Source organism: Mustela erminea, chromosome 21, assembly GCF_009829155.1.
Source record: "Mustela erminea isolate mMusErm1 chromosome 21, mMusErm1.Pri, whole genome shotgun sequence".
NCBI lineage: Eukaryota > Metazoa > Chordata > Mammalia > Carnivora > Mustelidae > Mustela > Mustela erminea.
In genome coordinates this window covers 4,915,885-4,940,036 of record NC_045634.1, presented here as the reverse complement: position 1 = coordinate 4,940,036, position 24,152 = coordinate 4,915,885, and the positions used below count along the sequence as shown (strand labels likewise).

Sequence of the window (24,152 nt, the reverse complement as noted above, 5' to 3'; positions counted from 1 at the left end):
AAACTTAACATATCTGTCTGAACAGTAAATGAAATAGACATTGCTTCCATTAAAGCTAAATATTGTCAATCTAGAGTTAAAAGAAAGCTATATGCTGTTTACAACTACACATATATACTTTATTTTTTAAAATTATTTATTTATTTATTTGACAGAAAAAGAGATCACAAGTAGGCATAGAGGCAGGCAGAGAGAGAGGGGGAAGCAGGCTCCCCGCTGAGCAGAGAACCCGATGCAGGGCTTGATCCCAGGACCCTGGGATCATGACCTGAGCTCAAGACAGAGGCTTTAACCCACTGAGCCACCCAGGTGCCCCGACACATATATACTTTAAAAATAAAGATACACTTTTACTTTTAATGTAAAGTAAAACATAGATGCAGAAAACCAACACATGAATGCATTTTATGAGATGCCATCCCTGTAATCCAGATGAAAAACAGAACTATCCCAGTCACCAAGCAGCTCCTCTCTGTGCTCCCCTCAGTCACACCCACCTCCCCGACCAAAGTGACATCCAGCAGATTTCATAACAATTATACCTATATGTCTTTATTGTTCTGTCACCCAAAAGCATCCCTGGGCATTATGATTTAATCTTGTCCTTTGTGTTTTCTACTGTTCATAATACACTAAGTTTCTTTTAAATTGCAGGTTTTCACCCATAACCAGTAAGGAGATTGAAACAGTCGTTAAAAATCTCCAAACAAACAAAAGCCCAGGGCCAGACGGCTTCCCGGGGGAATTCTACCAAACATTTAAAGAAGAACTAATTCCTATTCTCCTGAAACTGTTCCAAAAAATAGAAATGGAAGGAAAACTTCCAAACTCATTTTATGAGGCCAGCATCACCTTGATCCCAAAACCAGACAAGGATCCCATCAAAAAAGAGAGCTATAGACCAATATCCTTGATGAACACAGATGCAAAAATTCTCACCAAAATACTAGCCAATAGGATTCAACAGTACATTAAAAGGATTATTCACCACGACCAAGTGGGATTTATTCCAGGGCTGCAACGTTGGTTCAATATCCACAAATCAATCAATGTGATACAACACATCAATAAAAGAAAGAACAAGAACCATATGATACTCTCAATAGATGCTGAAAAAGCATTTAACAAAGTACAGCATCCCTTCCTGATCAAAACTCTTCAAAGTGTAGGGATAGAGGGCACATACCTCAATATCATCAAAGCCATCTATGAAAAACCCACCGCAAATATCATTCTCAATGGAGAAAAACTGAAAGCTTTTCCGCTAAGGTCAGGAACACGGCATGGATGTCCATTATCACCACTGCTATTCAACATAGTACTAGAGGTCCTCGCTTCAGCAATCAGACAACAAAAGGAAATTAAAGGCATCCAAATCGGCAAAGAAGAAGTCAAATTATCACTCTTCGCAGATGATATGATACTTTATGTGGAAAACCCAAAAGACTCCACTCTAAATTGCAGGTTTCCCCTTCATCCCCTCTTTCCCTTATAATATTTTTTTCTTTAAAGATTTTATTTATTTCTTTGACAGACAGAGATCACAAGTAGGCAGAGAGACAGGTAGAGAGAGACAGAAGGAATCAGGTTCCCCACTGAGCAGAGAGACCAATGTGGGGCTCGACCCCAGTACCCTGGAATCATGACCTGGACTGAAGGCAGACATTTAACTGACTGATCATGATTTCAGGGTCCTGGGATCGAGCCCCACATCAGGCTCTGTGCTCAGTGGGGAGCCTGCTTCCCTTCCTCTCTCTCTGACTGCCTCTCTGCCTACTTGTGATCTCTGTCTGTCAAATAAATAAATAAAATTTTTAAAAAATAAAATAAAAAAATTTAAAAAAAGAAAATATTTTGAAATGACTATTAATGGAAATAAAGCCTATCAACATATATTGAATATAATGCATATAAATTTGGTGATAAATTTAAAGTGACGGTAGATGAACATTTATAGTTTAAAATATATATTTTTAATTTTAATTTTTTTTTTAGATTTTTATTTACTTATTTGGCAGACAGAGATCATAAGTAAGCAGAGAGGCGGGCGGAGAGAGAGCGGGGAGACAGGCTCACTGCTGAGCAGAGAGCCTGATACTGGGCTTGATCCCAGGACCCTGAGATCATGACCTGAGTCGAAGGCAGAGGCTTAGCCTACTGAGCCACTTAGGTGCCCCTAAATGTATATTTTAGAAAGAAGAATGGTTTAATATGAATAAGACAAACTTCCATTCTTAAAAGCTAGAAAAAGAACAAATTACACCCAAAGTAGAAAAAGGAACACAAGAGCAAAAATCAGTAAGACAGGAAACAAACAAATAATAGGAAAAAAACCCCCCAAACTTGGTTATTTTAAAAGTTAATAAAATAATAGACTCAAAGAATGAATAAATAATGTAGAGAAAAATCACAAAATTATGAATACTGAGAATGAAAGAAAGGGTTTTTGTTGAGATTCTATACAGTTCAAAGGAGGATAAGGGAGCTGTATTGTGAACAACTTTGGCCAAAATATCTAACAACTCAGAAGAAATAGATAAAATTCATCAGAAACAACTTTTCTAACACAAAGAGAAAGAGAATATCTGAATATATATATATTTTAAAAATCTGATTTCATAATTTGAAAAGAAAGCCTCTCACAAAATTCTAAGTCTAAATCACTCCATTTCTAAATTCCAAGAAACACGAGAAGAAGAAATGTTAACAGCATTACACTAACTCTTTCAAAGACTAGAGGAAGGAATAACAGTTCCCAGTTTCTTTTCTGGTACAAAAACTGACAAGCTTCTTATAATGAAAAAGAATTACAGACATATATTTCTAATGACTATGGATACAAAAATGTGGAACAAAATGCTGGCCAATCAATCCAGCAAAATGTAAAAAGATAGTACATCGTTTAATTCACTAAATTAACAGAAAATGAAGAAAGCTATATGTTAACCTCAATTAACATAACAAGAGCTTTTTTGGAAAATAGAAAGAGTTGGAGATAGCAAGGGGGTGTGTAGGAGAGGGGGCATGGGGGGAAGAGTAGAAGGAAAGAGAGAGAAAATCATAAGTAGGCCCCACACTCCATCATGAGGCTTAATATCATGACCCTGGGATCATGACCCAAGGTGAAAGTGAGAGTTGGACACTCAACTGACTGAACCACCCAGGTGCCCCTATAACAAAAACTTTAGATAAAATTCACATTTGCAGTAAGACACATATGAAAATCCCAGCAAACTTGGGAAGTAAATTTCTGAATAGGAATGTGTATGTACAAAAATCCACTGAATGTAAGCCCTAGTATAGAATATACTTGTAAACCATGATATCCAACAACAACAAAAAATTATATCTGGAATGTGTTAATAGGCTCAACATATAATAAGAAAGGGACAAGGCCACACAATTGAAAAATAGACCAACATCTTAAATAAGCACTATTTATCAAATAAAGACCAATAAATATATACAATTGTGCTAAAGTTTATTAATAATTGTGAAGATGCAAATTAATAAATATAATGGAATAAAAAACAAACAACTCCCCCCAAGTCTAGGTATTGATATGAACTGGAATTCTCATACACTTCTGATGAAAACATAAATTAGTACAACAATCTTGGAAAACTTGGAGGTATCTATAAAACATACCCTGTGATTCAGTAACTTCACTCTAAAAATATACGTGAAGGAAATCACTACATACATTCACCAAAGAAATAAAATAGCCAAATATGATTTTTAATAGCCACCACCATAAATAAACAAGCATTAATCATCAATAAAATGTAAAAACGATTGGCATTATATTCATTTAATGGGCGATAAACACCTATGAGGAAAAATGAAAGTTATCACTCTTCACAGTATGGATGGATGGATGTAAAAGACTATATGGTGATTGGTTCCATTTATGTAATGTCCAAAAACAAACAAAACTATGATGGTAGCGATAATGATCGTCATGGGGCACTCTGTGGGTTTTGGTGGTTCTGGGTTTTATTTCTTGATCTGAATCTAGGTGTTAATTACACTGGTTTGTTCACTTGAATATTAATCGAACAGTTAGCCTATGGTTTGTAGAATATATCTATATAGATATCTTCAGTGAAAAGTTCTGTAAGAAGTGTGTATGAATCTTCCTGCTCATTAACTGTTTCTTCAGCCCTGTGGTATGGGAGTGATTCTGCTCTTCTGTTAGTCCCAAAAGCGGCGTCAAACTGATTCGAAGTCTTCTGCACAGACATAGGGGCCAAGACAGCCTATGTTCAACAGTGCACAGCACCCACTCTCTCGACCCACCTCTGCTCTCACAGCCGACTGGCTCTTGCTGGGTGCGTGACCAGGAAGGCTCTCCTCGCGCTCCCAACTGCCCTCTAGGAAAGCCAACTGCCGTTATTCGGGCTGGCATCCGTACATGAAGCTATGTTGTGTTTACTACTTCTTATCGGGCTCATCGGGGTCCAGACAGACAATAGTAAGTAAAAAAATCCTTTCTTCTGACATTTTGGGAATGTCAGTTCTCCTCTCCATTTTTTTTTTTTTTTTTTTTTTTTTTCTGAGATGCCAGGTATCCCTGGGAAACTGCTTTCTTGTAGGGGCTCTGACTCTGTAAACCAGACCCCACCACCACATCACCTCCCCCAACCAAAATCCACATTGGATGTGAGGGGACTTTCCCACTCGTCTTGGTACCATGTAAAAGATGAGATGTGCCATGGTTTAAGTGAATGTATCAAGGTTAGCATTTCATTTATTGCTCTGCATTCTTGACCTGTGGACTCTGTAGTTGGAAAAGTCCCAAAGACCTGACTTTATTTGTACTGAATTTCTCTTTAAAGTCTTATAATTCTAGGAAGAAGTGGGAATCGAGTGTATTTGAAAAGATAGTTTAAAAAAAGGTAGCAGGTGAAAGATTACAGATTTAGATGAGGAAATAATGGAGGAAGCTATGGAGTGATGGTGTTACTCTAATAAAACATTTGTACCTTGCAGATTCTGAAAGACTACGTGTGCAAATTACAATACCAGAGAAAACACTGTCAATATTAAGTGGAGGAGTTGAATCACATGTAATTAAGCACTAGCATTTTTCACATTCTAAAATGATGTGGATTTTTTTTTTTTTTTTTGGTAAGAAGTAAACTGGGCATTTTCATCCATGCAAACTTGGTGAATTTTATATTTATACCTGGTTTTCTGTAAGTGGAAAAGCCCTTTTGGAAATGAACCAAGATAAACCATGCTTCATAGAAATGTGGTATAGTGATGGTTATTATCAAAGCCCCAAGTCCCATCATTTAAATCTGTTTTCCTCTTGAGTGTCTTTGAATAATCATTGACCTGATCCATCTAGACAGTCTTTTCTTACTAGGCTATCTTTGAGGGTTTTTGTCTTTGTTAAGTAAGCCCATGGCTTCCTTATACTGTATAATTCATTTCATTTAATGAAGTTTATATGACCAGTTTTTCCATCTTGATTGCAAATATGTTAATAAGACTTTTTTCATGCCATCTTAGTTCGTCTTGGTTCAGGGTATTAGGTTTTGTTTTCTTTGAATTAGAAAATATCTTTTTTTTTTCCTTTTTACTAATTTCTGGAATCAATCCAAGATGTGAAATGTGTTTTTTCAAATATCACACCTTAATTTTCTTTTTGGTTGGGTAGTAAATGTTCTGGTAATTTGAGTGCAAATATTTCCTTACCAATTACCCACTTGTCACCTTAACTTACAAGCTTAAAATTTTCAATATATCATTTTAAAAGGAATGTATATTTATGAAAACTTAGATTTAACCATTTAAATAGAAAAAAAAAAGTGAAAAAAAGTGAGGCATTTAACACTATTTTGAGAGAGTTTTATTTTTCAATGCAAAAATAATATGGAATTGCTTGCTCTTATTAGAAAATATATTCAGAATCTGCTTAGAAGGAAATATCTTCAACCAGACATCACCACCTTCTATGATAGTAATTCTCATAAGAGAAGTACTAAAAAAATTACCTGTCCTCAACTTTCAAATTTACGAGGGAAAAAGTTTGACTATTTTGTTAATGTCTCTATCCCCCATGTCTAGAATAGTGCTGAATACATAGTATTTTTTGAATTAGTGAGGCTATATTGTACTTGTGGATTTAACAATTGCTATAAACATAACATAGTGTATGTTAATAACTTATAATTAATAAATAAATGATATAATTTATAAGAAGATACTCTTCACTAAAAGTTCTAAAAAAACCTGAACAGTCTGTCTAGATGTGAAAAGTATAATGAAAGTGGGGAAAAAAAAATCAAGACTTAACAGTAGACCAGAATCAACTAAAGAGATCAGAAAATGCAACATATGAATGACTATGGGAGAAGAAAGATAGAATTGGAAGCTTAAGTATATAATAACTGATATTCCTGAAAGAGGGGTAAGAAATCTGGAGAAGAGGCTATATTAAACATATAATAACTGAGAAATTATAGAAAAAGAGTATCTTTAGATGCAAGTATGACAACACAGAATAAATAGAAATCAGTATAGATAAAACCCTGACATAGCGAAATCAGAATACTGGACATCTACTTGGATATTATAAAAGAGGAGTAAAACAAGAACAAAGAATAAGAATCAAATATTGAAATTAAGTAGAAATATAGAACAAAAAAAAGGGAAAATACACACATAAACATATTTAATAATAATTTTATTGGTAAATAACGTATCTTTGATGAAGGTGTATATTGTACATATATATATATACACATATATATATATATATGTACAATATACACCTTCATCAAAGATAGGTGTATATTGTACATATATATATATATATATATGTACAATATACACCTTCATCAAAGATATATATATATATATATATATATAGGTAAATACTTTTTAGAATATAGTCAACCTTTATTGAAAGACATTAGATTCTTTCCCTCTCCCTCTGCCCCTCTTGCTTGCCCCCTCTTTCTTTCTCTTTTTCTAACATAAATAAATAAATCTTTTAAAAAATTATACAACCACTAATACAAATGGAAAAATAAAAAATAAATCATGTTGGCAGTCAAGAATATGCAGTATTTTCTTGGGCTAATTTTCACCAAATCTATATAGATTGACAGCTGTTCCAATAAGAAATTTTATGGAAATTGGCAGGTTGATTCTAAAATATGTATGGAAAGGTTAAAACTAGAAAAATTAATAATTTTGAAGAACAAAACAGTGATTCACTTTGGTTTAATTTCAAAACATATTTTAAAGTTTAAGTAATATAGTAATTCTAAGGGAAAAATAAATTAACAGAAAGAGTGCCTCTTAAAGACCCACACACATACAAACTTACTCAGTTCAGTGGTGGCAATGAAATCACTGGTTAAAAAACGTATATGTGCTGTGGTGAGTGCTGTGAAGTGTGTAAACCTGGTGATTCACAGACCTGTACCCCTGGGGATAAAAATATATGTTTATAAAAAATAAAAAATTAAAAAAAAACACTATAAAAAATATCTTTAGCTTTGTCTTGAGCAGTAGGTTTAAGGCATTAATTACATGTGTACTAATATGTATATATTTGCATATATAGACATTAATATAAACATATAACTATTCATATGAAAAAAAACATACTAGTTAATAAATGGTGAAGGCACAGTTGATTAATAATATGGAATAATGATAAAGTATATATTAATGCTACATTGCACACCAAAATTGCTTCAAGATCATTTAAATGCATACATCTGAGAGTAAAACACTAAAAATTTGGAAGACAAGATAAAAGATTATTTCTAGGACATTATAATAGGGAAGAATTATACCAGAAAGAAAATGGAATACAAATACTTAAATGAAGGATTAAGGAATATCTAGATTCAAAGATAAAAATAAATAGATACAATAAATAAAGTGAAAAATATTCCAGACTCACAGAAGATATTTGAAATCCATATAACACAGGAAATGTATCCAGAATACATCAAGAATTCATACAAGTCATGGGGCGCCTGGGTGGCTCAGTGGGTTAAAGCTTTTCCTTTCAGCTCAGATCATGATCCCAGGGTCCTGGGATCGAGCCCCACACTGGGTTCTCTGCTCAGCAGGGAGCACTGCTTCCCCCTCTCTCTCTCTGCCTGCTTCTCTGCCTACTTGTGATATCTGTCTGTCAAATAAATAAATAAAGTCTTTAAAAAAAAAAGAATTCATACGAGTCAATAAGATAAAAAACAACAACAAAAAAGAAACATACAAAGTTATAAATGACAAGGGTTGAACTTGAGAGGGTAATAATTATCAAACATATATACAAATCAGGATATTTTTAAGGAATTGCCAAGTAAACACAATAAGTTACTATTTCACATCAGCAATGGCAAAAGTTAACTCTTAACAAAACAAAATGCAATTAAAGGTGATGGATAGAAGGATAATATTACTCACTTTTTGTGAGTGTCTACGTTGGTACAACAAATTTGCAGATTAATTTTAAGCTTGAAGTGAAGTTGTAAAAGTACTTTTCAATAAAAGAAGTTCACTCATAGGTTTAGTTTAACATATCTAACAAAAATGCACAAAGATATATGTCTAAGATTATTTATTGGGCCATTGCTTAAAATAGTGATGAAAGAAAACTAAACATCCATTGACAGCATAGATGAATAAACTGTGCTATATTCATATGGCATGCTATACCATCAATGGCATACTATACCATCAAAAAAATAAATTAGAAAGCTATACGTATTGGTGATGATGACGATAGCAATGTTTGCATTGTGCTTATTGTATGAGATAGTGTTTCAAGCAGAGATGTAATCCAGCAATGAAATACGTAATTTGTAGGATTACATCTATGAAGAACAAAAATTTATGCAAAAATTAAACATCCATAATTAGGACAAATACAAAAATATGAATGGGAATGATAAACTTGAAATTCAGGATGTTGGTTAGCTGGAGTGTAAGAAAGGGAATTGATCATGGGATGAGAGAGTACTTAAAATTGCTTTCAAATACTTGCAATGCTCTTAATTTTTAACATAGACATTAGTGACAGGCATTTTATATGATTTTCTGTCATGTTTATATGTCCAAAATATATAATAATTAATCATGGCTTATACAGGATATCAAATGCCTTTGGAAAAAAATCATGCATAAAGTTGAAATATTGAAAGGTTTTTCTCCTAAGATCAAGAAAAGGATAAGGATGTCCACTATTACCTTTTCTATTTATCCTTGCCTGGAAATATTAGCCACTGCAGTAAGGAAAGAAAATAACAAAAATTAAAAATAAGCATAATAATTAGAAAATATAATGCTATCATTATTTACAGATTAAATAATTCTCTACAAAATAAAATCCAAAATAATCTAGAGAAAATTAGAAATAGCATAATAATTTAGTAAAATCTTTAGAAACAAGATCAGAACACAACAAAACAAAAAGAAACAAGATCAAAACAAAAATCAATTGCATTTCTATTCTGCAGAACAAAAATATAAAATGAAACTTTTTTTTTTAACAATTTTTTTTTAAAGATTTTATTTCTTTGGCAGAGACAGATCACAAGTAGGCAGAGAGGCAGGCAGAGAGAGAGGAGGAAGCAGGCTCCCTGCCAAACAGAGAGCCTGATGCGGGGCTTGATCCCAGGACCCTGAGATCATGACCTGTGCCGAAGGCAGAGGCTTTAATCCACTGAGCCACCCAGGCACAACTAAAATGAAACTTAAAAAGAACATTTTACACTACATAAAAATCAAAATTGAAACCTAACAAAAATAAGCAAAGCCTCCTCTCTGAAGACAGTAAAACAATGAGAAGAATTAAAAGCTTAAATAAATAGAGTATATCCCATGTTATTGGATTGGAAGGCTAAATAATGTAAAGATGTCAAAGCTACCCAAATTGATCTACAAAGACTGAATTGCCCATTTGTGAGACATCATTTCTTAATCTTACTATTAATAAAATAAGCCAATGAGTTTTGATCCAAACTTGGAATGAATTTTATAAAATCTGCAAGTATGTGCTGTTAAATCTTTGTTCTACCATATAAATTTTGTGTTGAATAATTTCTACTCTTCCATTTTAAGCATAAGTTTTGCAGTGACTTCATTAAACTAATGTAATTATTGGATAAAAACCAATTTTTCAGATTCAAATGTTTTATTAGCTACATTTGAAAATTAACAAATAAGAAATAACAAATCATATTCTTCCATTATATTTATTATGAAAGCCAATATTTAAATATCAAGTTTCACTGAAATAAATCAACATTAAATTATCAATTTTCCTCTTTTTACTGTATTCATGTGCTTTGAATGTAGTTAGCATTGATATAAAATGACAGTGTTTCTTTCTAACATTCTTCTCACTTTTCTTTGCCTTTTTAATATACTCTTCTTCTAGGTGTCCTACAACATTATGATTGAAGGAAAAACATACACGGTGAACCTAATGCAAAAGTAGGTGTTCTGTATTATTTTGTCATCTCTATTTGTTCTAATTATTGTTTATAATTAATCAAGAGTCTAATTATTTTGTATTTCTAGATGTTCCTAGTTACTAACTATTCATTTGAAAACATCTTGAATTTTAGGGTGGAAAGAATAGTGGTAACTGAAAGAAAATTACTTAACACATCATATCGGAATGTAGTTAGGACTTAGAATATAAGTGTAATTAGCCAAACTCAATCCCATGCCAGCTGATGAATTAGGAAAAATAAGCACATCATACTAAGGAATAAATAAAATTCAGAATTGTAATGGTACTTCTTAAATGGTAAAAATAGGAATGTCAGAACTCTAATTTGTTTTTAAAACTGTGTGAAATTGTTTTTCTTTTTTCTCTCCAAATTTTTATTTAAAATCCGGTTAGTTAATATATAATGTAATATTAGTTTCAGGAGTAGAATTTAGTGATTCAACACTTAACATATAACAACTAGTGGTTATCACACGTGCCCTCCTTAATCCCTATCACCTATTTTGCACATCCCTCACTCACCTCTGGTAACCATCAGTTTGTTTTCTATAGATAAATCTCTCTCTCTCTCTCTTTTAAGATTTTCTTTATTTTTTTGACCGAGATGACAAGTAGGCAGAGAGGCAGGCAGAGAGGAGGAAGCAGACCTCCTGTTGAGCAGAGAGCAGATGCGGGGCTTGATCAGGGGCTCGATCCCAAGACCCTGGGATCATGACCTGAGCCAAAGGCAGAGGCTTTAACCCACAGAGCCACCCAGGTGCCCCTCTGTCTCTTTTATGGGTTTGCCTTTCTCTCTTTTTTCCCCCTATGTTAATCTGTTTGTTTCTTGAATTCCACATATGAGGGAAATCATATGGTATTTATTTGTCTTTCTCTGACTGACTGATCTCGCTGAACTTAATACATGCTAGCTCCATCCATGTCATTGCAAATGGCAAGATTTCATTCTTTTTTATGGATGAGTGATATTCCATTATATAGATATACAACCTCTTCTTTATCCATTTATCAATTGATGGACATTTGGGTTGTTTCTGTAATTTAGCTACAGTAGGCAATGCTACTATAAATACTGGGGTGCATGTATCCCTTTGAATTTTTTGTATTCTTTGGGTAAATAGCTAGTAGTGTTATTGCTGGATTGTAGGGTAGTTCTATTTTTACCTTTTTGGGGAACCTCCATACTGCTTTCCAGAGCAGCTGCATCAATTTGCATTCCCATCAACACTGTGACAGGGTTCCCTTTTCTCTGCATCATTGCCAACGTCTTTGTTTCCTGTGTTGTTATTTTAGCCATTCTGACAGGTGCGAGGTAATATCTCATTGTAGTTTTGATTTGTATTTCCCCGATGATGAGTTATGTTGATCATTTCATGTGTCTGCTATTTCATGTGTCTGTTAGCCATCTGTGTCATCATTAGTTGTATATTCTGTATTTTTTCCGAATATTAAAAAAGTTGGCTTCTGAATAGCAGTATATTTCTTAAGCTCTGTCTTTTTTTATATTAGGAAAAAAGAGTATAGAATATACAATACAGCTGATGATGATATAATTGATGAATTGAGTATTACACACCCTACAATTAATGCTTTCTTCATGCATACAAGCAAAATACACTTAAGGAAAAACCATCAAAAAGTCTTTTAAGAGTAACCATATTCTCAATGACTAGCATGATAAAATTAGAACATAATTACAAATGTTTAATCAAAGAAGAACCAGCTTTTTGGAAATTAAGTAAGAGTTACCTAGTAAGTCTTGGCTTAAAAAATTTCAAAATATTGTTGCAAAAAGTCAAAAAAGTAGTCACAAATAGAACTCAGCTTTTTAGATCTGACCAAAACTATACAAAGTAAAACATAAAAACTTTCTTCTCCTTTTTTTTTTCATTTTAATGCAACAGATGAGAATATAGTGAGTAAGATTGTGGTGAAGAGGAGACAGAATAATGTGTGTCCAGGGAATCCCTGCTGGTGGAGTCACAAAGCCTTCAGTGACCACTGTCCCAGGGACTCAGGGTGTCTTGCCAGGTAGTTGGCTTCAGGCTTAGTCAACAGTTTATATACAAAAACAGTGATGTCACTTGCACTCTGAACAGCCTATGAAGCCTTGGCTTTGTGCAGAGCTAGCAGCAATCTGTGCCTTGTCACAGAAACTCCACAGTCCCCTACAGCCTTCAAACACACAAAATTAGAACACCAGTTTTATCACATTGCTCAAAGGTGTTCCTGCCAAACTCAGGAATGGTTCTAGATTAAAATATTGAAGGTAATACTACAGGCAAACCTCATCTTATTGTTCACATACTATATGTTTTACATATTAAGGGTTTTTGTGGCAACCCTATGTCAAGCAGTGGCTTCATTCCATTTAGTGAATCCAGTCCCGTCCATGTTGCTACAAAAGTTGGGTATTCATCCTTTCTGATGGAGGCATAATACTCTATCCCCAGGGGTACAGGTCTGTGAATCACCAGGTTTACACACTTCACAGCACTCACCAAAGCACATACCCTCCCCAATGTCCATAATCCCACCCCCTTCTCCCAAACCCCCTCCCCCCAGCAACCCTCAGTTTGTTTTGTGAGATTAAAAGTCACTTATGGTTTGTCTCCCTCCCAATCCCATCTTGTTTCATTGATTCTTCTCCTACCCACTTAAGCCCCCATGTTGCATCACCACTTCCTCATATCAGGGAGATCATATGATAGTTGTCTTTCTCTGCTTGACTTATTTCGCTAAGCATGATACGCTCTAGTTCCATCCATGTTGTCGCAAATGGCAAGATTTCATTTCTTTTGATGGCTGCATAGTATTCCATTGTGAATCCATTTAGCTGGCTCCAATGTTTATATAATTCATCACCTAAGAATTTCAGCAGTGATGGGGCTATTTGTAATCCATTCCACATCTGCATGAGATGTAGTTTAGGGTTTTCATTTTTGCATGTGATGCTCCTTTTGCCATTGTCAGGATTGGGTAGCTTCATTTTGTCCATTGTCTATAGACAGCAGGGATTGATTTTTTTCGCCTTCTGTTTAAAAATTGTGAGGATATTTCTAGCTTTATGCCCTTTACTGGAAAGTCCACAGTGTGTTCTCATGCTAGAGACCAGAGTTCATTTAACCCTCCCTCCATAAGGCCACAGTTCTGGTCCAGATTCTGTCCTTGTTTGCAATGTCACCTGCTCACTCTTTCAGCTGCAGCACTAGTCTTTACTTTTATTTCTTTGATCATTCTGTTTAAAAATTTTTAAAAAGATTTTATTTATTTATTTGACAGACAGAGATCACAAGTAGGCAGAGAGGCAGGTGGTGGGGGAGGGGAGAGCAGGCTCCCTGCTGAGCAGAGAGCTGGATGTGGGGCTCGATCCCAGAACCCTGGGATCATGACCTGAGCTGAAGGCAGAGGCTTTAACCCACTGAGCCACCCAGGTGCCCCATTTGATCATTCTGTTTAAAGCAAGAATCAGTACTCCTTTAGCACAGGGCAAACATTTTAGAATGGGCTCCATATGGTCTCTCTTGCAACCACTCAGTTCTGCTATTGTGAAAGCTGTCATAGGGAATATGCAGATAGACGGATATAGCTATATTCTAATATCACTTTATATAAAAAAAAAGTGGTGGGTTGGGTTTGGCCTATAGGCCATACTTTGTCAACATATTTTATTGTCTAAAATGTAGTACCATATTTAAAAATGGTTAATGGTTAATTGGTCATTTCTGAATGATGAGAGTGGAGATGGAAATAGGGGATTAGATCTTCTCTCTTTCAGAAAAATCACTACCAATTACCTTTATTTAATTGTTGTTTTAATATTCCTTATTGTACAATATATTAAGTACAAGTTAAAATATCTGAAATATATTTATGCAGTTAAATGAATAACTACGAAATAAACATTCCTGTACCCCCTGACATTGACTGCCCTCCAAAAGCCATACAGATATCATTTTCCATCCCTATTTGTAACTACTTTCTTGACCATTGTGTTAACCATTTCCTTGATTTTATTTAATTATCCTAAGTAACATATTTCTATTTGTTTACTTTGAATTCTAAATGAATCATAGCTTATTCTCCTACAACTTGTTACAGTCACTCAAAATAATGTCTGTGAGATTTATCAGTGTTGTTAAAAGTAATTTTGACACTTGTTCCCTTCACCAAATTAGGGAAATTCTCTGTTATAATTTGCTCCAAAATACCTTCTGCCCCTCTCTCTTTTTCCTTTTCTTCTGGGATCCCAATTATTCTAATATTGTTTCATCTTATGGTATCACTTATCTCTTGAATTCTCCCTTTGTGGTCCAGTAGTTGTTTATCTCTCTCTTTCTCAGCTTCTTTATTCTCCATCATTTGGTCTTCTATATCACTAATTCTTTTGCCTCATTTATCCTAGCAGTAAGAACTTCCATTTTTTTTTTAATTGCATTTCACTGATTACAACTTGGTTAGATTTTAGTTCTTTTATTTCTCCATAAAGGGATTCTCTAGTATGTTCCATGTTCTTTTCAAGCCCAGCTAGCACCTTGATAATCGTCATTCTGAACTCTACTTCTGACATCTTACTAATGTTTGTATTGATTGGGTCCCCAGCTGTCGGTACTGCCCCTTGTTCTTTGTTTTTTTGAGGTGAGTTTTTCCACCTTGTCATTTTATCCAGATAAGAATAGATGAATGAGAAAACAAAATATTAAGAGTATCAATGCCCCCAGAAAAATATACACTAACCAAATCAGAAGAGACCTGAAACCAGCAGAGAAGAAAGGAGAAAGAAAAAGAAAAAAATAAAATTATATATATATATATGTATATATATATATACACATATATATATATACATATATATATATATGATTAAACTGAATAGAACAGAGCCACACACTTGATTTGGGTGTATTTTGGTCTGTTAGAAGAAACTACCTCCAAAAAATTTAAAGAAAGAAAAACTTATATATATACAAAAATAAGGGTAAACATGATGAAGGGATGGAATGTGGCTGTAAAGATGGAAATTAAAGAAGATTCTAAAAAAGGAATTGATAAGAAGTTGGTTGAAAAAAGAAAAGAAACGAGGAGAAGAATGTGATGAGGCTGGAGACTAGAACAAAGCTATGTGCTGATTTAGAGTATATTTTGATCTGTTAGAAGAAACTGTATTCCAGAATTTCAAAGAAAGAAAAACCTATATGTATACAAAAAATAAGGTTAAATACAATGAAGGAATAGAATATGACTATAACAATGAAAAAGTAAAAAAAGAATTTAGAAAGGTATTGATAAGATAAAATAGTTAAAATGTTTAAAATAGAAAAGAGAAAAAATTAAAAGAATAAGAAAACAATAAAATTTAAAAATTTAACTTTGAAAGACTAAAGAATCATGGGGGAAAAAGCCATGAATTCCATGTTCTGTGTTCCCCTAACTCTGGAATTCCAAAGTTCTCATTGACTAGTGAACTTGATCTTGACTGGATGTTCTTGCTGATCTTGGGGAGGGGCCTGTTGCAGTGATTCTTAAATGTCTTTGCCTGAGGCAGAATTGTACCACCCTTGCCAGGGACCAGGCTAAGTAATCTGTTTGGTTTTGCTTTTGGGAGCTTTTGTTCCCTGAGTGCTTTCTGTACAGCTTTGGAGGATGAGAATGAAAATGGCAGCCTTCCAATCTCTGGCCCTGTAGTTGCTGAGAGCTCGGGGCCCCACTCCTCAGTGTGCCTTCAGAGAAAAGCAGTCAACCCCTCCCGTCTCCCTGGTCTCTGGCCATACTCCATGCTTGCCCAGCCTGTGACTGAGCATTTCTATCTCTGGCACATGGCTCAGTTTGGAGTCTCCAAACCCAGCAGATTCCTACAATGTGTTCCTATGCCACTCTTCCCGTGAAGGAAGGAGGTGGATCTTCCCAGATCTGCCACTTGAGGGGTCCCTGCTCAAAGAGTGGCGGCCTGACTGTGCTTCAGACCATGGTTTATGGTAATCCCAAGTTGGGAGTCCACTGCTTGACTCCATTTTTGCATCTGGCTTCCCTCCTCTGACACCTAGGAGCTCTGCCACACTCATGTACCCCCAGTCTTCCTGTGACCCTGTGGGTCCTGAGACCACACTGTTCCCATGAGGGCTTCACCCCCTGCCTAGCCTCTGGAGAGACATCTCACAATGGAGCAGACTTCTTAAAGTTCTGATTTTATGCTCTGCTGCTCTATGGCTTGCCAGGAACTGGCCCCTCCCCCCGCCCAGGTCTATCTTCTTGTATTTCACCTCAAATTCACTTCTCTGAACATCCTACCTTCCAGAAAGTGGTTGCTTTCCTGTTCCTAGAATTGTTTCTCCTCTTCTCTTTGATCTCCTGTTGAGTGTGTTGGTGTTCTGCATGGTTTGATAGCTATCTAGCTGAACTCCCAGGACCTGAGAATATTTAAATCTCTTACTCCTCCACCATTGTATTCCTAAGACATTTATACTTCCTAAAAAAGACATGTCTAATTTGACCTTTTCTTTCCTATTTTAAGGATTTCTTTTAACGTTTTGCCTTAAAAGCCTAATTCATGATGTGTTTTTCAAATAACTTCTATTTTATGCCTTCTGTTTTCATACTTATGGTATTTTAGTAAAGAGAATTTTTCTTTTGTGAAAAATTTTAGTTTTATCTAGTATAAAAAATGCCTCTTTACTCCAGGTGTCCTCTACATTATATGAATTTTGTATTATTGTTTTGCTTTTAATATCTTTGTGTTTATTTTGAACTTTGTTTATAACTTCCTTAAAATAATTCTAAGTTGATTACTCATCACCATTTTTATTTTCCAGTTTAAGGATTTAAGGCTAACTTTTTTCTCCAAATACTGCTTAGTTGTCCCTTACATCTTTGGTGTATAGAATTTTCTCTAGTTTGCCATTAACAAACATTTTAAACTTTATATTACATTTCCTCTTTGGCCCATGAATTATTTCACTGTATCTCTAAACATCAGTATATGTGGCACTTTTCTAAGAATTATTTCTAGTAATTTTAATCACAGAATATGCTCTGATTTCAATCCTTTAAAAGTTGAGGCTAACTTTGCGATGTGATATATATTCAGTTTTTGTAAATATTCTATATGTACTAGAAAATAGCAAGTATCCTATAATGACTTACTATAATGTTCTTTTAAAATCATATCATGGAATTCTTCCATATTCAAAAATGAGTTTTCTATTTAATAATATATGTATTAAAATCTTCCACAGTGATTTTCAAATTGATTAATTTTTGAATTCCCTATTTTGAGACTGTAAATAATTAAGTAAAAATTTTAAATATTTACCTTTTTGATGAATAAAATGTTAACATTATGAAGTGGTTAGTAATTATTTTACATTTTATTTGATGTTTGTATAGTTACACAAACTTTGTTTTGTTTAGTATTTGTAAACTACATTTTTCCTACCATTGTCTTTCCATTTTTATCCAGTCTGGATTTTTCTTTTATTGAGTGTGATATTCTTTCTTTAAATGCAGTACAAATGATCATTTTTTACTTTGTAGTTATTATTCTTTTTATAATTTTTAAAGAAGTGATGGTCTACATACAGATACCCATCAAAGCTACTATTTTCTTTTAATGTTCTTATTGTTTTCACTTTCACAGTTAGCTCTAAAATTTATCCAGAATTGATATTTATGTGCTTTGTGAGCATAAGAGTGAAGATTTAATTATTTTTTCATATTAGCATTGTATGGATTTAGCAAAGGCCATTTGGAAGGAAACACAACCTTCCTTCACTGCATTGTAATGTAATTGATGTCATAAATTGAATGACTCTGGACCCTTTTTTCTCTTCTGCTAGTTTATATATTTATTCTTGCATCCTATTGATCTATAAAATACCATACTAAACTAATTACAGTGAATTTATTACAGTTCTTGATGCCCAGCCTTGTTCAAGAGTTTTAAGATGTCCTTGCTTTTCTTGACCCTCTGATTTTCCATATAATTTTTGAAGTCATTTTATTATTTTTCTTTTGTGCCTTTTATTTTATATTCTTTTTTATTATCTTCATTTTAATGAATCTGTCATTTTATATTATATCATTTCCAATCAAATTCTTTATTATATGTTCTTTTACTATTTTTTTAATAGTTTATTTCGATTAACATGTTAATCTCTGAGTTATTGACACTAATATACATTATTACTTTTATCAGTTATCCTGTATTGTCAAATTATTAAATCTTTTAATTCCACTTGCCTTCTTTTATGTGTTTATTATTTTTTCACCCATTATAATCCTGATACTTTTAAACCCCAATTAGATTATTTTTGTACAGCCAACATTCTTTAAATTTAACCATAAATTTACTTATTCTGGTGCTTTACATCTCCTTCCCCATGTCTGTTTCTATATGCAGTTAATTTATATATCTCTCTGGAATTATCTATATTTCTGTTGTGAGTCTGCTTTTTTAAAATTATATTGGTTTGTATTCATTGTTAAATTTTTACCTAACCTTCCTCTGAAAAATTTTTTTGCTGAAGTAAATTCTAGGATGACATTTTAAAAAATGATTTTAGCCTTTTAAACTTGTCATTCTATTGTCTTCTGACTTTCTTCATTTTTACGGACAAAGTAGTTGTCAGTCTTATTGCTGATTCTTTGAAGGTAACATCTTTGTTTTTCCTCTTAATAATTTGAAGATTTTATTTTGGTTTTCATTAGTCTTCTAAACAAAACACATGTAATTTTTCTTTGCTTTTATCATGGTTGAATCACATAGAGCTTCTTAATTCTGTATTATCATTTTTTAAAAGATTTTATTTATTTATTTGACAGAGATTACAAGTAGTCAGGCAGGCAGAGAGAGAGGAAGGGAAGTAGGCTCCCTGCTGAGCAGAAAGCCTGATATGGGGCTTGATCCCAGGATCCTGGGATCATGACCTGAGCTGAAGGCAGAGGCTTTAACCCACTGAGCCACCCAGGCACCCCTCAGTTTTTTTAAAAAAAAAAATTTGCTCTTGTTTTCAGAGAATTTAAATTTAGCTCTTTGGCCACTCTGCACATTTTCCAACACAGGCAAAAGATTTTACAGGGAGAGAAGTTATGTATTTGATATACCTCAAACATTTATTACTTTCTCTCTAGGGGTACAGGACACCAGTGATTCAGCCTGTTTCTAGACATCCCAGCAGTTTTCTTGCCCAAACACAGACATTTGGCTTTTTCTTTCTTTTCCAAAAAACCGGTGCCTGCCTATGACCAGCTAAACCTCTTTATAGGACCTTCTACTGAGAATCTGTTTCCTGGAGCCCCTCCCCCACTGTGGGTCATATTATTTTTTTGGTATGACAAAAATGCAAAAAAAATCTTGCTCTGTTTATCAATGTTTGGCTCTTTGACCTTTTGCTTCCAACAAATCCAGACTGCCATGGTAGTCACAAATTTTTATGTTACACTTACTAGAGAAATGAAATGGGATATCTACATTTACCCTTTCTTTTTATAAAGCCATTTCAGCATATCCATCCCATATTTACAAATAATATACTATCATGTGAATTCTCCATCTAATCTGTTGAATTCTTGTCACATTAGTTCAATATTTACTGACCATTTGCTATTTTACCAGTATTTTAAGTACTTGAGATGCACTAGTAAACAAAATGGACAAGAATCTCTGTTTGTATTATCAAATGAAACTAATAATGATATTAACAACAAAGGAAAAATTAAATTTCCTTACCTGCCTATAGCCTAATAACAAGTCCTTGAAATAGGCAGAGTGACATTTCTCTAGAAACTCTGCTGCCTTGATATTAAGACTTTGTTAGGGTTGAAAGGCAATCTTAGTCCAACCCCCAGGATTGTGTAAGTCTATTTTAACATATAAAAATTCCTTCGGAAACTTCCTTTATCTCTATCCCCAAAGATGTATGTTGGTAGTCCTCCCACAAGCATATGACCCACTGATATACATCTGAGGGGGTCACATGACTAAGGTTTTATTAGACAGTCATAAGTGAACTTTTCCTAACAACAGCTAGCCCCTCAAGGTCCTAGAAACCTTGTTTCTAAAATTTCTTAGGGATTTACACTATTCCTAATCCCCTCCAAACTTGAAAGTATGTAATTGGTGACTCCTCATGATCCCAGTTCAGCTCTCTCTGTCCACAGGTCCTCTCCTTGTGCTTTAATAAAAGCACTTTTTTGCACCAAAATGTCTCAAGAGTCTCTCTTCTCTGGCTGTCAGCTTTGAACCCTAATCTCTTTCCTACACAAATACTGTAAATGAGTGGATTAGGAAGAATTTTAGAAGGTGATAAATGCTTAAGCAAAAATAAAGAGCAAAGTTAGAAGTATTGTTTGAAAATCCTATGTTTTGATAATTAGGAAAGTTGCATTTAAAAAATAAACTTACCCAGATCAGTCTCACTGAGAAGGTGATATATAGACTTGAAGTAAATGAGACAATGAACTATGCTGAAGAACATTCCAGGAAGGGGCAGCAACTGGTACAAATACTCTGAGACAAACTTGTCTATTTTTTTTTTTTTTTAAGATTTTATTTATTTGAGGGAGAGAGTGTGGAAAATCACAAGCACAGGGAGAGACAGAGGGAGAAGCAGACTGCTTGCTGAGCAGGGAGCCCAATTCAGGTTCTATCCCAGTGACGAAGTTCTAGAACGTAGGTGAGGTTCGGTGGGCTGAGGTCCGGAGCCGATGACCAAGAAAGAATTCTTGAGACATCTTTGGTGCAAAATGGTGGTTTATTAAAGCAAGGGGACAGGACCCATGGGCAGGAAGAGCTGCTGCTCCCGGGTTGTGAGAGATGGCAGGTTTTATGTAGGGGAAGGTGAGGGGAATGGAGGTTTCAACGGAACTTTCATATGCTAAAGAGGGCCTAGAAGGTGCTGGGATACCAGAGGCCTTGCAGCTTGATCAATGTTGTCTTTTGGTAAGCCATTCACATTTCTGCTATCAAGCGTCTTTGTTAGTGAGATTTGGGTTTAGAAGAAATTTAACTTTATTTAGGGCTTGAGGAACTGAGTTATTTGCCTCTGGAAATTGTTATTATTGATAAGGTAACTTCTTTGTTTGTAGATATCTAGGACATTTGTAGACCAAGGGAGACTCTTTCTTGCAGGATTGTGATCTCTGCAAGTTAACTATTTGTTTCTCATTTATGGCAGTCAGGGGTGCCTGAGGAATGTCACACACATTACTGAGGGAAGCAAGTGGAGAGGGGGTGCAAAGTGCCAGCTTTTGCTTTGTCTTCAGCCAGCCTCCTGCTCCCTCATCACCAGGACCTTGGGATCATGACCTGAGCCAAAGGCAGATGCTTGACCAACTGAGCCACCCAGGCACCCCTTGGTGATTATATTTTAAAAAACAGCCTAGAGGACAGTGTGATGGTAAAGTGAACGAGGAGAGGTCTAGATACCAGGATTTTTGAGTAAAATTAGAATGAAGTCCATGTTTTCAGGACTTTCTATTTCTCCCTAACCCTGTCTTTCTACCTATCTATAATAAGTAGGATAAAATAAACACATTTTCAAGATAGGAGCTTAGAACAAATTCCCCATTAAATACATTTTATCTTTATTTTACAGAGCTTTTTTACCTAATAATTTTAGAGTTTATGGTTATAATGGCACAGGAAGTATGAAGCCTCTTGAACAACAGCTTCAGGTATGACTTTTACTGTCTATTTTATCTTTACTATGTGTTTCTTTGTTCGCCTTAATTAGGGTTGGCCTGTTAGAACACAAAGGGTTGGAGTTATGTTTTGTTTTAAAAGGAGGTTAACCATTTACTTTTGATGATGATGTAACTGAACTAGCATGAATTAGCTCCTTGGCGAATTACAAATAGAGACTACACCAGGTGGTTGTCAAATAAAGGAAAATTTTTACAACAAATACGATCATAGGGCATAGCTCCAAAGCCTAAGCAAGAAGGAGCAGGTTCTTTTTATTTAGTGCTTAGGATGAAGATTCAGAAAGGAGAGCTTTGTCATTGCATATAAAGGTAGGCATAAAGTTGTGCATGTGTCCTTAGAAAACACACCTATACACACATTTTATGCTTGTTAATGAAGCTTGTACTCCTCATAGGGTGGAGATTATAATGAAAACATTATAAAAAAAATTATAAAGCATTATAATGAAACAGAGGTAAGTGTTGGAGGGTTATGGGGATACTCAGAGAGTGTAAACTAGAGAGGATCTTGGGCTCTTATCTTGAGTAAAGAATGCAGAGTCTTGCTTATTTTACTACAGATTTATTGTTTCTGATATGGTTAGGCTGGCTCCTGGCCTGATTGAGACTTAGTTTTCCTATTCCCTTTGTTCCATTAAAATCCTTAACTACTGAGGTTTTTGCATTTCTTTGTAATTCTTTTTTTTTTTTTAATTTCTTTTCAACATAATAGAATTCATTGTTTTTGCACCACACCCAGTGCTCCATGCAATACTGTGCCCTCCTTAATACCATTTCTTTGTAATTCTGATACCTCCTTGGAAGATCTGCAAAAACTGTTCTTGGGCAAATAGTGTTGGTAGGGCACAGATCACAGAAAAGATCTGGGGACCTAAAATGACTTCTCTTGTATCACAAAAGCTATATCTCATCTTTCTTTTTCTGGGGACCCTGCACTTTCTGCTTAAAATGTTTCTCAAGTTAGCCTTATCAAACAGATGGTTAACCAAACCAAAAACAATTGTGGTCTTTAAGCTATTATTTCACAGTGATGTACATATATGTGCTTAAGTACATGTAGCAATAGGATTGAAAATACCATGAAATACTTAGAGCGAAAAAATTATGATTTAAATCAGGAAAGGTAAATCTGGGAAGAAGAGGAAAATCCAAAGGCTTGTCTAACATACATTCAAGGATCAAATAAATACAAACAGAATTTCATGTGCATGTAAGAATATATTAAATTTTCATGTATTTGGAACGCTTGGAGCTTCATTTAATAATGTCTATAACTGGGCTTCCGGATGGCTCAGTTGGCTAAGCGACGCCTTTGGCTCAGGTCATGATCCTAGGGTCCTGGGATCGAGTCCCGTGGTGGGTCCCTGCTCAGCCAGGAGCCTGCTTCTTCCTCTTCCTCTGCCCCTACCCCGGCTTGTACTCTCCCTCTCTCTCAAATAAATTAAAAAAAAAAAACTTTAAAAAATAGTATCTATAATTTGTTGTAGAAATAATTGAGAAGTATGCATAGAATTGCAGGAATTACTCTTGTCTGAAATGCTGTTCTTCTTTTGTGTGAGAGAGAGAGACAGAGTTAGCACCAGTGAGACAAAGAGCTACACAGGGCTATAGTATCCCATACCTGAATTTTATGTAATTCTGCCATAGTTAACACCTAACTCTGCTTCCTACTTCCCAGGAGGTATCCATGAGAGAGAAACGTATAATTTAAGAAACAAAGCAATGAATGTTTTATTGATAACCTGAATGAAGTGGGTCGTTAGTGTCAGCTTCGAATGCAATCAATATTGGTGCTGTATAGATAGCTTACATTTACTAAAGCTGCAAGCCTATTTCCAGTGCAGGAAAAATCAGGAAATTTTATTAAATTAGATTAAAGAAGGTAAATTTATTTTTAATGAAGTCTACAAATGATTTTTATCCTTCAACCTCATATTATCTTGGTAAATACAGACTTATTTTA

The 24,152-nt window shown here is 34.6% G+C and overlaps 1 protein-coding gene across 7 annotated transcripts in view; it reads left to right on the top strand.

Annotated features, from left to right (window-relative positions):
* The first annotated feature begins 4,258 nt into the window (after nucleotides 1-4,258).
* The window catches only part of ADAM2 (ADAM metallopeptidase domain 2), a 168,617-nt gene continuing 148,723 nt past the window's right edge, over nucleotides 4,259-24,152 (top strand). For 3 of the 7 annotated variants that reach the window (XM_032329306.1, XM_032329304.1, XM_032329303.1), the window contains exons 1-4: nucleotides 4,260-4,474; nucleotides 4,993-5,069; nucleotides 10,412-10,467; nucleotides 22,081-22,159. In XM_032329306.1, the coding sequence (XP_032185197.1) occupies nucleotides 4,423-4,474; nucleotides 4,993-5,069; nucleotides 10,412-10,467; nucleotides 22,081-22,159 (264 nt within the window). In that variant the 5' untranslated portion in view covers nucleotides 4,260-4,422. Of the gene's footprint in view, nucleotides 4,475-4,992; nucleotides 5,070-10,411; nucleotides 10,468-22,080; nucleotides 22,160-24,152 lie in introns of all 7 variants that reach the window. The other 4 variants (XR_004282318.1, XR_004282317.1, XM_032329307.1 and 1 more) reach the window with 2 other exon arrangements.